Below are 18,982 nucleotides of genomic sequence, written 5' to 3'. Positions count from 1 at the left end.
CACGCGCTGACTTGACAAATGACAGACATGCTGCCCATATCGAAGTGATGGTTGTTACGGGTTGGTGAATCCAGTAGCCGCCAGAACTCTTGTTTAGAATATGCAGACCTGAACAGCAGCATGCTGCCTCACTTTTATAATTCCCCCTAGACAGGTTTACCGATCGGAAGAAGTGATAGTGATCCTTGGAGGACCCTTCAATTACACTGAGGCTCCAGCTTATCTTCTGGACGGAATACCAAGTTTTTAGAACTGTTTCCCCTCACCATACTGAACACATGGATGAAGTGTAAAGCCTGCATACGCATCAGATAGAGCCAAATCAGTTATGGCCTGTATTTTCTTCACCCTGTTTTTCTAACAGGTCCTACATGAGGACAATCATAGTCCGAGCACGCACATACCACTGGGTAAACGGTGTGCCGCGCAGCTAGCACCGCGGCAACAACAGATATTGGGGGTCATTCTGAGCAAGGAGGTAAGGTCTAAACCATGCCGGTAAGATTTACTGACATGGTTTTCCGCTCCATGCCATTCCGACCCCTCAGACCGTAAATTACGGCACCATAAACTACAATGCCGTAATTTACGTTCTTGGGTCGCGCGCGCGCCCCACCATGGCGAAATTAACGGCATGGCATAAACCAGAGCTGATTCCAAGTAAGGAGCACACGTAAATTACGGCCTCCTCAAGGCCGTAAAGTACCTTACCTGCATGGAGTACATACAGGCATCTCAGAGAAGGAGTAAAGAACCCTGAGCAGTGGGACCCAGAGCCACAGGTGCACACATGCAACACAGATGGAGGCCTGGAGTTTGTCACAGCAGAAAAGGAACACATCCACACACCACCCCCCTCCCATACCAAGATGACACCAATCGAACAAGCAAGGCCACAACCACACAAACCCCTTCAACAACAACACACCCCCCCACTGAGGAGACACAGGGAATAGAAGGAGGGGGGAGCCAGGCCCTGCATGCAGCACCAGTGCAGCCTCCGTTACCACCCCAGCAGCCCCCATGCACACGCAGCATGTCCGGCCGCTCTAGGAGAAGTCCTACCAGATAGACACCCCTGACCACCTAGACCGTGACACCGTCACCACCATATTGCGCCACAGACACAAGAAAAGCGAGCACCATACAAATGTACAGTGCCAACCCGGCACAAGTGATGGTGTTGCCTGTGCCCCACACCCATGCCAAAGGCACCCACCAGCACACAGTGGCATGTCACAACCGTCCATTATGCGGCCACATAAACAAGTGCCATTACACCTCCCCAAGCACACAAGGGTCCACCAATCCCCAACATGGACCACCCATGAGATACACAACAGTAAAGCTGGACCTAATGCAAATGGAGGCATGCCAAATGACAATGGTGCCCCTGACAGCACCCACTGGTCGTATGTGGACCAGCTTGGCATGCACGTTGCGGACAGCAACTGCAAACAATACCACTCCCCCTACGTGCAGATGGAATGCAACGCTACCAAGAACCGCACACATGGGTGGGCCTGACACCAAACAACTACACATGACTCAAATGGCCAGCTGATCACCACGCCACCGCGCCACATGGCCCAACATGCAGGATGACCTGTCTGGCTGGCTGTTGAGTCGTCTGACTGTGTCATGCAAGTGCACTGGTGCCACGGGGTGGGTGCCTGCATGAACCAACTGTGTTGAAACGATGAAGCCACTGTACGGAGTTCACCCCAAAAACAAACCTGCCACAGAACCAGTGCAACGGCACATGTGAACAGATTCCCACTTTGCCAGAATAAGGCACCCACATCACACTACATCTCCACCAACTGACAAAGGGCTAAGCACACTACACCAGCACCACTCATTGACGGAAACCACAACCGCAAGCGCATATCGGAGGACACACTGCACATGCACAATGTGGCATCCCCCAGCCTTGCACCACATTGGAGACCCATCCCTGGGAGTGGAATTCACGGAGGGCAGCAGGGGTACGAAAACACGTCACTGGCATGGCACCCCCATAGGAGTGTTGGGAATCACCATAGAATGGATCAGAGCAGGATGAATACCATGCTCCACAGACTACAGCCATCACACCCAAATAAGAATGAACACAGTACACAGCACCACAATGATCCAACATCAGGACACCAGCATGCAACAAAGGAACATGTACCTCAAGATGTCCACACCATCGTTCACGGACCATCATGTATACACAACACCCCACTGCATTACATTGCTTCAGACACATATTTGTGTCCCTGATCGTGCCCAATACATCCATGGACATGTCCAGATGGCCATCATTGGAACCCTGCCATGACAGCCAAGTACTGTTCTCCACCATGACAGTCCACACACCCACCTCATTTGGCGACACATGCAGCTGTTGTTGGCTGTCCCTTGACAGAAAGCCACATGACCCCTGTCATGAACCCCCTGAACAGGCCCATGGGGCAACCAGACTATGGGCATACCCGTCCATGCGTATAGATGAAGCCGTCACCAGGCTTGCGTGATGCACATATGTGCCGGCGGACCAGGACTGGTGGCTGACCCCTCCAATGATATCTGGTGTCGAATGGGCCCATGCCATATGTGCAGATGTACAAAAAGTGCATCCCTACATGAGCGGCTATCACCCCTGACATGGTACTGCTACATCCACAGGACGATGCGGTGAAGGCGGAGGGTGCAGTGCCACCAAAGGTCCTTTGAGGCTGTGCACTTGAGGGCCATATAATGCTCTGTACTTACAGTGGACAAGGTCTCCAGGACACAAGTCAGTAGAGGGTGTCATGACATGGGCACACAGGGCAACGGACTCGTGCATACTTGTACACCATGCACTGGCAGTAGTCAATAAAGAAATTTGCAATGATCAATGTCCACAACGGTTGAACTTTGCGACACCAATTGTGTATTGTGATAATGAAAAAAAAAATAGTGCTTACATCAGCAACTGCCCATGCCCCCTCCCCCCAACTCCAGAACACACCATCACCCCCCTCCCCCCAACTCCAGAACACACCATCACCCCCTCCCCCCTCCCCCCAACTCCAGAACACACCATCACCCCCCTCCCCCCAACTCCAGAACACACCATCACCCCCCTCCCCCCAACTCCAGAGCAGTCATCCCATGTAGGGTGTGGGGCCCACATTTGGCAGGAATGGCTAATGTCTCTTGCCCCCCTTGTCTGGGGGAGGCAAATCCCGGTGACGCAAGGAACGCCGAGTGCGTCTCTCCGGGCTGCATTGCGTGGCCTCACTTGTCACGGACGTGTCCTCCTGCTGTGGCTCCGTATTGTGTTGCCCTGCCTCAAGGGCATTCGCTATGCGATTCAGGACATGGCATAGCCGTGTGGTGCTGTCCGTCAGGGAGTCGCACAATCTGGTGGTGCAGTCGGTGAGGGACTGCCACATTTGGATTAGTTCCTCATGTAGTTCTGCCCTGGCCTGGCGATTGTCCTCAATATAGTTCTCAATGAGATCGCTCAACTGGCGCACCCGGTGCTGGTCATGAGAAGGGAGACCATCTGAGGATCCACTTGCACCAGCATGCTCTGCAGGGGGTGGTATGGGTGGACTTGGGGGAACAACGTCATACCCCTGTGGGTCAAGTGCAAGACTGTGCACGGGTGATTGTGCATTCCCGGAGTCGCTGCATGACGCCAGGGTCACGAGGCATGGCTCCGGCATGTGCATGGTGTCTTGTTCGTCCTCCGACATGGGCCCCTGGATGGGTGGCGGGCTGGGCTCCCACTCATCCGGCGGGTAGCAGCAGCCTCACCTGAGACGCTCGACTGTGCCGAGCTAGGGGTTTGCACAATTGCTGCCGCCGAGGCTGTGTGGGTTGCTGGTCTGCCAGCTTCAAGTGGCCTTTCCGTAGGCTGTTTTTCTTTCCTGCTGGCTTCGGCCTGACCCTGCCAGTACCCGCAGAGGTGCTTGGGCGGCTTCCTTGGGGCTCTGTGCTGTCATGGTCTGTGCCTGTGGGGGTAGGAGAGAGGGACAACATTTGTGTATGTGCAATGTCCTATTTGCATACATGGTTGCATGGACATTTCGGTCATTTACGGTTTGTTCGGTTTGGGGGGTAGCTATAGCAGTGGTACTTGTGCATGGTGATGACATATACACATGTTTGGGAGTGATTCTTTGTGCCCTGGTCATGTACATTTTGGCCGGTACCATGCCTACCACGCTGGATAGTGTGCATGATGGGCTGTGCAAGTCAATGCACTATGGTTGATGTGCGTTATGTACTCGCACTTGGGCCAGCATTAGGTGGCACTTGCCTCAGCATTTGTTGGATGGGGGGATGCATTGGATGGGGGGAGGGCAACACGAGAGGGTGCCTTCCATGGCCCCTGGGTCAGTTTACATCATGCAATGGACATTGCCAGTGTACACTGTCGACACTCACCTCCTTCTGCAGAAGTCGTTCCCCCGCACTCCATGGTCCCCACGCCCTCAATCGATTCAGTGCCAGTGAGCTCCGCACAGGTCTCCTCCCACGGCTCGAGGTGTACTGGGGTACTTGGCCCACCACCCGTCTGCAGGGCCTGGCTGCGGTTGCTGGAGAGGAGGCCCCGCACCCGCAGGTCGTCCCACCGTTTGCGGCAGTCCCTGAGGGTGCGGGGGGTGTTGCCAACAGCGCTCACCCTCTGTGCCAGTTCCGCCCAGATGGCCTTCTTGCGGAGGGTCTATTCCTTGCGCATGTCGCTACTGAAGACTACATCGGCATGCTCTGCCAGGTAGTCCACCATGGCCTGGAGTTCATCGGGGCAGAATCTCTGCTTGCGGATGCGATCCCCCGCCCTTTTTGGTGCTTTCGGCATGTCCTGCGGTACCTGGTCCGGTTCCCAACTTTAGTTTCCTCACAGGGCTGCTGGCTGCTGAGGATGGCAATGGATTGTGTTTTTAAAGATGGCCGCCGCTCTCCTTCCCGTTCCTGTGCGATGTCGTAATTTCCGGTTCCTTTTTTTTTCGGTGACCGTAAATTACGGTCAACGTAAATTACGGTCACCGTTATGCACTGGCGCTAATGCTTACAGGGCGGTGTTGTACTTTACGTGTCGCTGCATGCCGGTAGGGCTTTTTCGGGGGGTTTTGCGGCAGGCTGCGCGGCCCTTTTCCGGCATGGCGGAAAGCGCGTGTCCGTGAGCTCGGAATGGGCCGTAATTTTCGGCCTACAACCAGCACGGTATCGTACTTTACGCCATGCCGGAAAATACCGATACTTACCGGCATGACTCGGAATGAGGGCAATTGTGTGCTACATTACTTAGGCACAGTAAGCCTCCCCTTCTGGGGACCCTGCTTCAGCTACCTCTGGAGCTTTGTTTTATATGTTTATCCCGGACAATGACACTTGGTATCGCACATTTGTTTATTTTTATAGATTGACACCGCAGGCAAGGTCGTGAAGAACCCAGACCACAAGTCCTGGTTCTGATGAAGACCATTTTATCTACAGCCATCTAAACAAGCTATAGGGTGAAACACAGGTGTGGCGACTTTTTAGATTATATATATATGTCTGTCACACATATCGGCACCTAGTTTTTGATGTTTAATTCAACACTGATACCAATCCTCTCTCAAAGTATAAGGAGTTGTACGCTATGAACCATTAGACATTCAAAACATTTACCAATTGTTATTGTGATTAGATACGTTGTATATTTTTTGTGTTGGGAATGTGTCAGATACACTTACCTGTGGCAATAATTTGCTCGTATGTAACACACAATATAAGATTTATGTTATAAATACTACTAAATTGTTTTTGTGTCCTTTTGTACAACCGGGGTCGCCCTGATCGGTTGTCTTCATATATTAGGTATTGGACACAGACAGATATTTGCTTTGGACTTCCTGACACAGACTATCCTTAGTTTTCTTTAGGTAGGCAAATCCCACCTTAGCATAGGGCAAGTTAGGCCTTTTTCCACCCTGCCCTTTTTAGTTAATAGACGTTTAAGACCCAAACTTTAATCTGTTATCTGTGTCTGCCTTATGATGCCTTCACAGTATGCACAGAAGATGAAAATAAACTTGCAGAAAGTTATGTTGTGATCCATAAAGGATTATTCATAAATCATAATTTAGTTAAGTACCAACATTTCTCGGCTATGTAGTATATTTCTTTCCCTTCAGTTGTCTTCATAGCATCCATAAGATTAGGGAAGATGTATTCATTACCCCATTATCAATAAGCATTCTAGCGAACTGTGATACAATCTTCAAGCAAACTCTTATCCTTTTTCCCCTAAACATCAGGCAGGAGTCTGATCAACCTCTCTGAATTTCATTTGACCTGGTTCTACTCTCTCGCTGAAGTTCTACTCTCCTTAATCTGCATGATGTTGTGGAGTTAGAGCCACAAGTGAGCACTGTGACTTTGTCACTCTTCCTTTTTGATGCGTTTGACTGTGTTTCTAGGACACTGAATGTCTAGAATCCTTTCAATGCTCTGCAACTTGACGAGAGAATGTTGGCACGGCACTCAGAGCAGTACTGGCAGGACTGTGCAATTTAGCTTCTCACTGTTTCATCTGTTAGCCCTACCATCTTGTGTTTGTTGACATGTATGTTATAATCCCTGTGTGCATATTTATGTACGGCCGCAATGCCCACATTAGCAATTCCATAACATTATTTGAATGTAACACGTATTTAGGGTGTCTGAAGAATGAGGATGGTATCTGTAATCCAGAAGATGGAATCAATATGGCTGTGAAGCACTACAAACCATACCTGTAGGGTCCATGACGAGGTCTGGTATGTCCTTTACTGTAGTTGGTTTGTATGGCACAGTAATCTTTTCATTTTTAAAAACAAATATTATCTGTCTTGGTTTTAGTTTCTGACTCCAAATGTGATGGAAGATCGGCCCGGGAACAGTGATGAGAGACATCATTTTGATTCTGACAAGCAGGAAGGCAGTGAGATCCTCCCGGACACTGGCAGTCAAGATCTCATCACAGTTGGAATCATTACCATACTCGTGGGAGGCTGGATCATCTTTGCCATCACTTATCCACGGGTAAGTGCAACCTTTCCTCTTCGATTTCATTATTTTATTTTGTGTATGTGTGTGTTGGGAGAAACCAGAAGGTGCCTCACCTGCTAGTGCCCGGGGATCTGTCATCCAGGTGGCCAGGACACAGCCATCGCTTTTAAATTCAGTTCCTGGGGGTGGACCAGTGTGGGAGAATCTCCTGCAGGAGGGGTTTCGGGGAGTGGGACACCGGACGGTAAGATGCAGTATCCCCTTTCATCTAACACATTTTCCCCATCCTACCAGGTAGGATACCTAGGAACTCAACCTCCCTGCCCCCCCTTTCCCGGCACAAACACTGTCTCAGGGACAGCTCACTGTGAGAGAAAATGGACTAACACCTGAGCCGTATACCTGACATGTCCCAACACAAGGGTCAGGCAGAGTCAGGCAATTACTGATAATTACACACACACCTGACTTTCATCACACTTCCCCACACGGATAAAAGGCAGAGCACGAAAGCACACTCTGAGCAAGGCAGAGCACATGAGGAAGCAGCAGTTCCACAATGGCAGTTTGATATGGGGAGAAACACGGCAAGACCAGATAGGGTTGCAAGGAAGGAAGTGCCCTTGTCCTTTTTGGAGAAGAACCACTACTTTCAGGACCCCCAGAGAATAAGAAACATAATACCGGGAATTAAAGCTGAAGAAAGGTACAATGTGTGTGGAAGGTACCCGGGGCCCTCCCATATCGATAGCCAAGGCAGGGAGGAGCGACACCAGGAAGGAGCGATTGCCGCCGTGGTACTGTTCTTGGCTCCTACAACAAAGCTGCACCAGTAAAGTCAGCACAGCCGGTCAGTCGGGGAGACTGATAGCAGACCGGTCTGTGTTAGAACCAAGGTTGAAAGCAGCAACATTGTATGAAAAAATCTGCAAAGAACAGAGTGTGAGGCGTATGTGATGAGCAACTCGAATATAATTGAATATCCAGGGAGTGACTGAACTTTTGAAACCAAGATAGATACATATATAGAGTGGTCCGGCACCATGTGAGTGCTCATTCGAAGGTCACTGTTAGGTATCCAATTGAGACTGTAAAACCGTGAACTGTTAAATGAAAGTGGTCCTGCAACGGTTCAAGCTAAACTCTGTGCACATTCGAAAGTCTTTGATAGCTAATACGATCTACAATTGGTCTGAGCCCGGCTGAGGGAGACTAATTATGTAAAAGGGATCTGAGCTCGGCAAAGGGGGATCTGGTGTGAACCGTGAGTCACCCGAGAAAATATATTCTATAAGCATTGGAGAAGAGGATCTGAGCCCGGAAGAGGGGGATCCAAACTAAAGATTGTGGTATAAAAGGCATCTGAGCCCGGCTGAGGGTGATCCAGGGTGAAGAGCGACTCACCTGACTTGAGTATTTGTAAAGGAACATTTTGTTTGTTTTGGTACATCAGACCCTCTGAATCAAGAGACTTTGATAACTTAAGAGACTTGGGCACAGAAGACACTGATGTTGGTAATGGAACTGTGTCCTCGTACCGAAGAAGCCCGAGAGTGTTCTATGCTCGAGTGAACCGTCTTCTCCCGTGCTGAAAGCATGGGGAAGGGAGGCCAGTGGCCTGACTTATTATTTTGTGAACTCTTCTTTTTTTTCATGAACATTATCCCACACAATTTGAATTTAGCTGCAAGGATTTGCAATATTTTCTTTTTAGTATAGGACCTTTTTATTTTGACGAGACTCCACATTATTATTATTTGACGGTCGTAGCTTGCTCCCATCTGTAGTTTTAGTATTAGATAGGCATTTATCACACCTTTTTATTAAAGTTCAATAAATACCCTTGAATGTCACTTGAGTCTGTCTGACCTTGAAACCATGCCTTCCTTACATATGGTGTCAGGAGTTGAATGTGACTCAATTGAAACATATTGGGAAACCCTACAATTCCATAAGCTTAGTCATCGAGCCTAAAACCCCTCTGTTGCCATGAAAGAGTCAATAGGCTTTGATATCTGTAGCAGCAGAGAGGCTACTATTCCTCCTGGGAAAAGGGGAATGATTCCCACAGACTTCGTTTTGATACCGCCTCCTAGGTGTTATATAAGATTGGCCCCAAAATATGGCCTGGCCTGGAAATTCGGTATAGATGTTCTTGCAGGCTTCATCAATCCCGACATCCGGGGAGACATAAAGGTTCTCCTACAGAACCATGTGGAAATTCCATTTGAAGTACATCGTGGGGACCAAATTGCACAATGAATTCTTGAAAAAGCTTTATTTCCTAATTTTAAAGAGAGTAAACCAGACAAAACAGAAAGAGGTACCATAGGCTTTTGGGAAGCTGATAGACCATCTACCACTGAAGAGAAAAGGGAATAAGAGCTTACCATCTTTCCCGACCTGGCCTTCAACCCAGCAAAATGGTCCAGCCCTCGCTGAGGTTTTCTTACAAGCAAGTCCTTAAGCAGAGAGAGTAGAGAAAGGAAGTCCTTTTATTTTTTAAAGTAAGGATTGCTATATAGAAAAGAAACATCTACAGAAGGCCTAAGTAAAACTCAGTAACCCCCATAACACACTGGAAGATAGTACTAGAGGATTGCACATTCCCATCTGACAGGGGGACACTTAGGATGATCCAAGACCCAGGCACACATAAGTGGGAAGTTTTACTGGCCAGGTATCCATGCTGATAGAAAAACCTTTATTCAAACCTGTCAGAAAAACGGTACTCACATTGCCTGCCCCTCTGAATCCTTTACTTATAATAGAAGTCCCTTTCTCAAGAATTGGAATGGACATCATTGGACCTTTAGAAACGTCTATACTGGGTAACAAATATGTCCTCGTGATTGTGGAATATGTGACCAGATACCCCGAGGCATTCCCTATGAGGAACAACACCAGCACAGCAGATTATAAAGCACTTCCTACCATATTTCTCTCCTCGGAAGAAAGTTCACACTTGTCACGGATCATTCTCCACTAGTTTGGATTAACCAGTGAAAAGACTTTAACCAATTGAGTCATGCAATGGTTCTTAGACCTGCAAACCTACTGTTTCACTGTGGAGCACCAAAAGGGCAAAGACCAAGGAAACATGGATTTCCTCTCTCGGTTCTCTTGTGAAACGGATGCGGCTACGACCATCAAATAATAATAAAGCACTGTTCTATATCCTATGCGGTGCGTTCTCAGCTTTGAGGGGTGGCTTGTAGTTGTGGAACACAGCAGGAAGCCCAGCAGAAAGCGAAGAGTGTCTGCTGAGGTATTTTAAAATGGCGACCGGGACATGGTGAGTGGGCCCCCTGGGCGACGAGGAGCCGACGGGGCAGTGAACACAGTCAGCACACGTGAGCTCCCTGACTGAGGGCCGAGCACACTGGAACAGTGACTGGCACCGTGGGGTGAGCAAATTGCATTGAGCCCAGGGTGCAATGAGCGTGTAGCTCAGCACGACACCACAGCTGATCTCACAAGCACAAATCTCTCTCTTTGCTTATAAACATTGGCAATCCCTCGGCAGTCCAGCGGATGCCCCCACAGTGCCTGCCTAACGATTAGAATTCCAGTCTAGGTTCTTTTGTGTTTTTATAGCACCGCCGAAGTCCGCGAACCCACGGAGGAGAAACAAGCAGGAATTAAGCCAACGCAACAGAATTATACTGACCTTCATCCAGGCCGCTCTTGGGCCATTCCCAGGGTCCCGCTGCCTAAGCGAAAAACAGCACGAAGAATGTGTCAAAACACTCTGTGCCCTGACTGCAGAACTGCTGGTTTTACAGTGAAGGGGAGGGTGCCTCTGGCCCCCTGGTGTCCCCCAGCACAAGCTGTTACTTGGGGGTGTTCTGCAGACAAAAAGCCTCACCTATGCCATTTTACCTGCCAAGGCACCTTCAGGTTTCAGCACACTACTTTCAACGTGGTGGGCGGCGGCGCACCCATGTGGGCTACGTGATTCTTCCACTTACCAAGGCAAAAGAGGAGCCTTTGTGCACAATTAAGAAGAGGGGAGATAGATGAAGCGCTGGCTTAGATCCAACCAGGCATATGTATTTGACTGCTGGGGGTCCAGGTGGCCAGTGGGCACGAGGAGCGCCTGCAGCCACCAGCTAAGCACAAATTTAAATCCCGATGACACTTGCGCCAACAGGCCACTTGCTCACCCAGTGCTTGAAGTTGCACCCGGTGGCTGGGGTATTTACAGGAATGCTCCCTGTAAAATAGTGCCACGATAACTGCCATTCCGTGCCGCCTGTCCTGACGGAAGGATAGCCACGGTCAGGAGCCACACGGACCAGTGGTGCGGCCTGACGTGCGCCACTGCCTACAGTTGGACAAGTCCACCAACACTGCGAACTTCAGCACCCCACTGCAGGGGATAACCCAGTGCAAATGCCTTCCAAAGCTGCTTAAAACAAAGGAAACCAAACTATGATGGATAGTTATGCGAAATCTACGCAAGACTCTGCAACATTGAGCAAGGATACCAGAGCTGACAGCGAGGACAACCAAATCCTGCTGGCAATTTCCAACTTAAAAACCTCTTTAGGATCAAAGATTGACGCTGTAATTGTCGATGTGGGTCTATTGTGCCAAGATGTTAGAAAATTATCTGAAAGTACTATGGAATTGGAAAAAGGACTGATAGAAAACAGCTTAATAACCCACGAAATCCACGACCAAATCCACATCCTGCTGCAAAAGGTGGACCTCCTGTGGAAAACAGAGCAGAGAACGCTGAGGGCAGGGCCCGAAGAAACAACGTTTGCATCGTCGGCCTACCTGAGGGAGAAGAGGGGACCGATCCCACAATGTACATTGAGAATATGTTTTTGCAAGAGATCGGGCTGGGGAACCTTTCACAAGGCTTTACAATAGAAAGAGCGCATAGAACCCTCCCGAAGAAACCGCCACCAGGTGCTCCCCACGTCCTGTTATTGCAAAAGTCCTGAATTACAAACATAGGGAGAGGATCCTATCCTACTGAAGGCAAGGAGGCATAATACGGAGGGCGTCCTCAAACTTGACAGTGTTGCCGGATTACACCTTTCAAGTTCAGAAGAACAGAGCACACTTCTCCACGGTTAAAGCCAGGCTCCGCACATAAGGCTTGAAGTATATGTTAATGTACCCGGCGCGTTTAAAGGTCCTGTACAAGAACGGCGCCCTATACTTCGACTGCCCAGAAGAGGCACAGAAGTGGCTGGACACAGAACAGATCGATCCCCGGGTGGAAGAACGCACCGTCCCACCTTAACATTAGGCCTACTGTGTTCCTGGAGGGAACACTAACTGGGAACAGACTGGGAACAGACCTAGCACGCAGTACTCTGTATAATGCATAATCTGTTGATATTCGGCTGAGAACCCCAAGTAAGCGAAGGAGCAGGACAATGGGCAGTTTTCACTAATCACAGCAGCTACTAAAGGTTTCACTTGTGCAGGACCTGCCTAATGGCTGCACCACAGTCCGGAAATGGTGTCCGGTTCCCGGGCTGCTGTTGTCCCACCCGCAGAGGTTTTTCTTCACAGAACGCTTGTTTTTGCATTTGCACGCTGCGCACACGACCAGGAACTTGGCTTGAATAATTATGTTAAAAGAAACAGAGTTTACGCGCACCTACGTAGGCATAAAATTGACATAGCGCTGTTACAGGAAACCCACCTCACTAAGGAGAAGCAGTCACTAATTACTAAAAGATTTAAGGGGAAAACGTGGGGATCCACATATTCAGCATAAGCAAGGGGAGTGCTGACGTGGACCGCTCCCTCAGTACCTTTTAGGGTAACTAATTGTAAAACCGACGATGAGGGCAAAATTATAATCATACAGGGATTCTTGGGGAATGTGGAAATCTGTTTAATAAACACATATGCTCCCAATGAAGGAACGGCATTCTTCTTCCAAATGCTGTACACAAGACTAGGCCTGCATCGAAACGGCAATATCATATGCGGAGGAGATTTTAATTGTGTCTTGAATCCCAGGGTAGATAGATCGGACGCAAAATTCCAGAGATCTACCCCACCAGGTAGAACCCTGCAGACACTCCTGACAGACATTGAACTGGTCGATGTCTGGAGAACCTTACACCTGCACTCTAGGCACTACTCCCATGTTTCTGCTCTGCACAACATCCAGACCAGGTTAGATAACTTTTTTGGAGGTAGGGAACTACTGAATGAGCTGTCAAGGGTAGAATACAAAAGTTTGGTTCAGTCAGACCATGCCCCCTTGCTGCTCACATGGCAATACGCACCCCCTATGGCCCAGATAACAACGTGGACGCTGAGGAGCAAATCCCTACAAGATATCCCTTTTGAGAACACATCAAGACTAGCATCACTGAATATTTCCAACACAATGAGGGTAGCGTAACCACTGCAAGTACAATGTGGGAGGCCTTTAAAGTGGTAATTAGAGGCACCGCTATTGCCCGGTCGGGGAGCGTCCAAGCCACAATCTGTAGGGAACTTACGTCTGCGGAGAAGGCAGTGCAAAACCTTAACCAATCCCAGCTAGACCAGGAAATGAAGAATAGGGAAGAAATAACAGTGCGCCAACAATGCCTAGATAATTGGGATAGGCTGGGCAAGTACAATTATAACAAATACTTAGAAGAGACAGCACAGTGAGCGGGATAAGCTAGGAAGATTACTAGCCCGGCTATATAAGAGGGAAGAACAAAAACACCTATCTATTCAATTCTTACACAGCAGGGCGCCCCATGCAACACACAAGCGGGCATTAATGAGGTATTTCAAAACTTCTACTACAGCCTATATCGTGAAGACTCCAAACCCAATAAGGCGGAAATAGAGGAAATACTAGGTGACATACACCTTTTCAGACTTGATGAAGGGACGATAAGTGAACTAGACTCCCCAATCACAGTAGAAGAATTGGTGGATACATTAAGAACATTACCTACAGCTAAACCCCCGGGCAGAGACGGCTTGCCCAGCAAATTGTATAAAGCATTCACCACTGAATTGGCCCCACACCTTCTAAACATGTGGAACGAAGCTTACGAACTGGGTACTCTCCCACCAAGTCTAAGAGAATCAGTGATTATACCCCTTCTGAAACTCAATAAATCTCCACATGAGTGTAGTTCTTACAGGCCCCTGGCCATGCTTAATCAGAACATCAAAATCCTCACGACAGCACTAGCCAATAGGTTGAAAAGAGTAGTGCATACGCTGGTGCACCCAGACCAAACCAGTTATGTACCAGGCAGGATAATGCCATGGAACCGACGCCTACATCATGTATAGCACCGCCTCCTGGGACACCCCATCGGGCATTGCAACACTAGATGCAGTGAAGGCATTCGATTCTGTCAAATGGGATTGGTTATATGCTACATTGCGCAGGTTTGGATTTGGAGCAAGCTACCTGAGATGGGTCGAACTATTATATACTAAACCCACAGCCACAGTTAAGGGCGGGGAGCCATTTTTCTAGACCCTGGGTACTGGAGAAAAAAGGGCTGCCCTTTATCCCTGCTAATGTATATACTGGCCATGGTACCGGTGGCGGCATATATGAGGTCAGAATATAGGGAAGCAGGCATAATAGTTCATGGAACGTATCTGTTCTCCATTTACGGGGATGATATGCTCATATATGTGCAAAACCAGGAGGATAACCTCGAAATTATACTAGAAACCCTCACGCACTTCTCCCAACTCTTGAGCATTACAATTTGGAAAAGTCATCCCTCTTTCCAATAGCGGGAATGGCCAAGATACAATAACACAAACTCCTAATACTAGCCTTGAAATGGTCTGTTTCCACATTTCGCTACCTAGGGATCGATGTATACCAAGACCCCACCCAGGAACATACGAACAATACCCTTAAGGCCCAAGATGGCATACAGAGTTCAATGAGGTTCTGGAATAAACTACCCCTCTCACTAATGGGCAGAGCGGCGCTATTAAAAATGGTGGCCTTCCCGAAGCTTTTATATTACTTTGCAAACATACCATATAACATACCCAAGTCCTTCTTCAAAAGTATAGATTCCCCATGTAGAGAATTCTTGGTATGCAGTAATAGAATCGCGGCAAAAATGCTGTGGTTTGACCCGGTAAAGGTGTACCCCATTACACCATTTAACGGGAGCGGGGGTTGCAATGGGTCTGGGGATTGCGGGGTTGTCCCCTGCATCCTTTACATGGATTGCAGTGGCAAAACAACTGCCTTTTTGTGTAAACAGCCATTTTTGCTGCGATTTTAACACATGGAACCGAATTCTTGTGGAAAAGTGGCAAATGCAGATAAGCATTGACTTCATTGCAAAGACCATATGAAGAGGACTGCATTAGAGTACCTTGCTTTGAACGCTATTATCTGGCGGGGGCAACTACAACATCTAGTGAACTGGCTGACTGATTAACCTAATTCAGACATACGGCTACTTCAACACACATAACCACATGTCTTCCATAAGGAATTATTATGGTATAAAAGGCCTTATACTGTACAGCACACATACCTCATACTGCTGGGGTTACAAGTGTGGGATCGGACATTAACATTCACTATGATAAAGGACCCCCTGTCTATGCAAATCCCTCTAGTATTACTGTTTCCGTCCGCAACCCAAGTCCAAATGGGGATTCAAACACACTGGGAACCAAGGGGTGTAGCCACGATTGGGGACTTGTTTAGTGATGCTACCTTTATACTCTTTCAGGAAATAGTAGACAACACGGGCCTCCACCATGGCCAGTATCTGCTGTATGGCATCATTAGGAATACGATTGTATGCAGATGGCCGACATACGGCGAGATAATAGAAAAACACACCATAATTGATACCCTATATGACATACCTGAAAGTACACAGACGATCTCTAGGCTATATAGTTTCCTTCTAATCAACCAACCCCATACAAACATGGCTATAAGAACTAAATGGGAAAAAGACCTGTGTGAACCATTCCAATGCAGACATTGGTTGGAGATACTGCGTTACCATAAGCGAGTGTCCCGGAGCGCTAGGCTACAGTTGATTCAATTGTTTGTGGCACATAGGGCATACCTAACTCCTCTAAGGATAGGATATCCAAATTCCCAGGAGCGACCCAACAACAATGTCCTAGATGTTCAAACACAGAAGCGGATTTGTTACATATGTTTTGGACATGCCCTACTTTACAGAAATATTGGGAGGAGGTGGCCAAGAAAATGAGCAGTGGAGGCCTCAACATAAAATCACTGACCCCCGCAGCCTGGATACTTGGTCGCTTTACGCACCTCCAACACACACACTACATTTCCAAGATGAATGGCTTGGCGTTCATACTAGCCAAGCGCAGGATAACGATGACGTGGAAATCCCCAAATGGCCCCAATATCGAAGACTGGTGGCGTGACCTTAAAAAATGGGCACTGGCAGAAACAATTGCCTGGAGCCGCACAGCACACATAAGCCTCTCTGAAGTGAGTGCAGGTATAACAGCATGAAACACTGATTAGCTTCACCCAAGCAATGCCGATGACGGCATAGAGACCCCTACAATCATAGTTACTTATTCACCATAGTAGACGGTTAAGGGCAACTTAATGATTACAGACACCACAGCAATTAAAGGGGGGAAGGAGGTTGAGGGAGGGGCCGGTGGGTATGTTGGGTAACAAGTATGGTTGACAGCAATTTCATAATTACCAAATGTGATTGTATAACTCATATGCATGTGACTGTATACTATGATGGTGTTTAACGTGGAAAACTTCAATAAAGCCTATTTAAAAAAAAAAGTAAGCAATAGGAACACCACTATGACAAAAGATTTACATTTAGGAGTGGTAGTACTTGTTACCCTGGAGTTCTACACTTAATCATTGACCATGTAAGGCAGATTTGTACAACCCTCTGAGATATCTACAACCACTGAACTTAATCGGGGACTAACAGACCTGGCAAGAAAGGAAGTCAAATCGTTCTTAAAAGTAAGTATCGTGGACAGAGAAACAAACCAAGGTGCAATCAGTTCACACAGTTATCTCTAGAAAATACACCACAATGATATACTGAAAAATAGATACTTTAATTAGGTCACTCATAAAGCACTCTTATCTGTTCAAATAAGTAATTAGCACTTAATATACATTATTAAAAACTATGTAGTATACTATAAAAACCGTTAACATTGAAAAGGACTATCCTCATCCTACTGCCTATATGTTGCCCCACTATCTCAGATAGGCACCCAACATAAATTAACAGGGTTTGGTAAAAAAAGGGCTACACAACCTAGCAAAGCAGGTAAAATCTCCTATGGCCTGCACCATTATGTATCCTATACTCCTCCACTGTTATATATGGTAGACCAAGGTCAGGACCTAACCTATATAGGCAAGGGTTAGGAATAAAAGAGGAAGCAGACACTTTAACCTATCATTAAAAGTCCAGAAATCCTTTAGCCTTCCACCAACACGCCATATTTATTGTGACCCTCTAGCATAGTACTAAAAATAATACAAATGCACACATGATAATTAAACATACTGATAGAGCGTAGGAAACATTTCTGACCCATAGCCAAAGGCCTCTTGGAATTAAGCTTATATATTTAGAAACTGTTACCTTAGCAATACACTACACAGAATAATATTTACACTTCACCATAATTAGCTATAGTGTACTTATACATTCACAATAAGAGAAGTGCAGATCATAATCTTAGAAATTCATTTAAAATCAGTGCTAAATCCTACAATTCCAGTTCTTGGTCTACAGCTCACTGGACCTCTTGTGGGTACAGGAAAAATATCCACAGGCAGGTGAGTACCCACAGAATAACTTCAGTAAGGTTCCAGGACCGATAGAAAGTTCCATAGGAATCAGTGTGACACCGTCAATGGGCCATCTGCTTGTATTGAGGTAAGACTGTTTTACCCCACAGGTGCAGATTCCGTGGCAGGCAGCTACAGGGAGGGCATGAGGAGACCCCAATGAAGTGGTCCTGCAGTCGGAGGACGAACCAGCATCCCCAGAGGAAGAGGCAGCAGAGCAGGACGACCCACAATTTTAGTAATTGGGAAATGCAGTTGACTGTCCTCCAGAGAATCTCGACCCTGGACAAGAGGGACCCCTGAGGGTGAGTATCTTCAATAGTCACCCAACCGGGACCCAGAGGTGTGCATTCCCGTATGCAGCTTCAGTGGAAAGACTCTGGCACATTGAAACAGCCCAGGTAAGTACAGGCGTCCTTTCTAGATGCGGTTTAAAGAATCTGATTCCCAGCGACTTGAAACCTGACCCAGCGATGAAACCCACAACCAAGGAAAGGAACAAACGGCCTACTCATGATGACCTCAACGCCAGGAGTGAAGCATCTGGCGAGGAAGACTCTGGGAAGACGAGGGAACCCAGGGAGAAGTATCTCCAAATGCTTGCTGGACAAGAATGGATGGCAGACCAGCAGAAAACAATCCTAGGATGGAGATTATGCATGGAAGCCCCCTCTGATGTCCCAAACAACAGATCAGGTAGGGTGTTATTTCCCAACACCCTTCAAGGTTATGGCAGCGACCAACAGCGAAGTGGAAGATCCCAGCAGTAAATGTTGGGAAGCTGCAGTAAATGGCCCAGAAAACGGTGCCAGCATGGAAGACTCGGCCTAGCAGAAATGGAGAGGCAGCAGGAACATTCGGGAGGCCTGAACTGGACCTTCAGGAGCAAAAAGAACCTGTGATAGACCCAAACCGCCATAACTATCAAGTATTGCTACTGGCAACAGCATCCTGTTAGGGTGACTATGCCTGGGCATTGCCCTAGGCCATAACCACCTGGCACACATGGTGAAGTCTCAGGGTATGGCCCAGGCGTAACTCAGCATGCAATGCAGGTTGAGTCACAATGCTCCCATGTCATGGCTTGCATGGCTTCAGGCCCGTTGGGATCTCAATGTTGAGTCACTATGCCCAAGGCACATCTATGGG

At 47.8% G+C, this 18,982-nt stretch overlaps 1 protein-coding gene across 1 annotated transcript in view; it reads left to right on the top strand.

Moving 5' to 3' along the window:
- The window catches only part of ERN2 (endoplasmic reticulum to nucleus signaling 2), a 1,116,259-nt gene that overhangs the window by 644,462 nt on the left and 452,815 nt on the right, over nt 1–18,982 (top strand). The window contains exon 12 of the mRNA XM_069647392.1: nt 6,871–7,053. Coding sequence (XP_069503493.1) covers nt 6,871–7,053 — 183 coding nt within the window. The remainder of the gene's footprint in view (nt 1–6,870; nt 7,054–18,982) is intronic.

The sequence above is a fragment of the Ambystoma mexicanum genome, chromosome 2q, assembly GCF_040938575.1.
Source record: "Ambystoma mexicanum isolate Mex_15411 chromosome 2q, UKY_AmexF1_1, whole genome shotgun sequence".
NCBI lineage: Eukaryota > Metazoa > Chordata > Amphibia > Caudata > Ambystomatidae > Ambystoma > Ambystoma mexicanum.
This window is presented reverse-complemented; position numbering and strand designations above follow the sequence as displayed.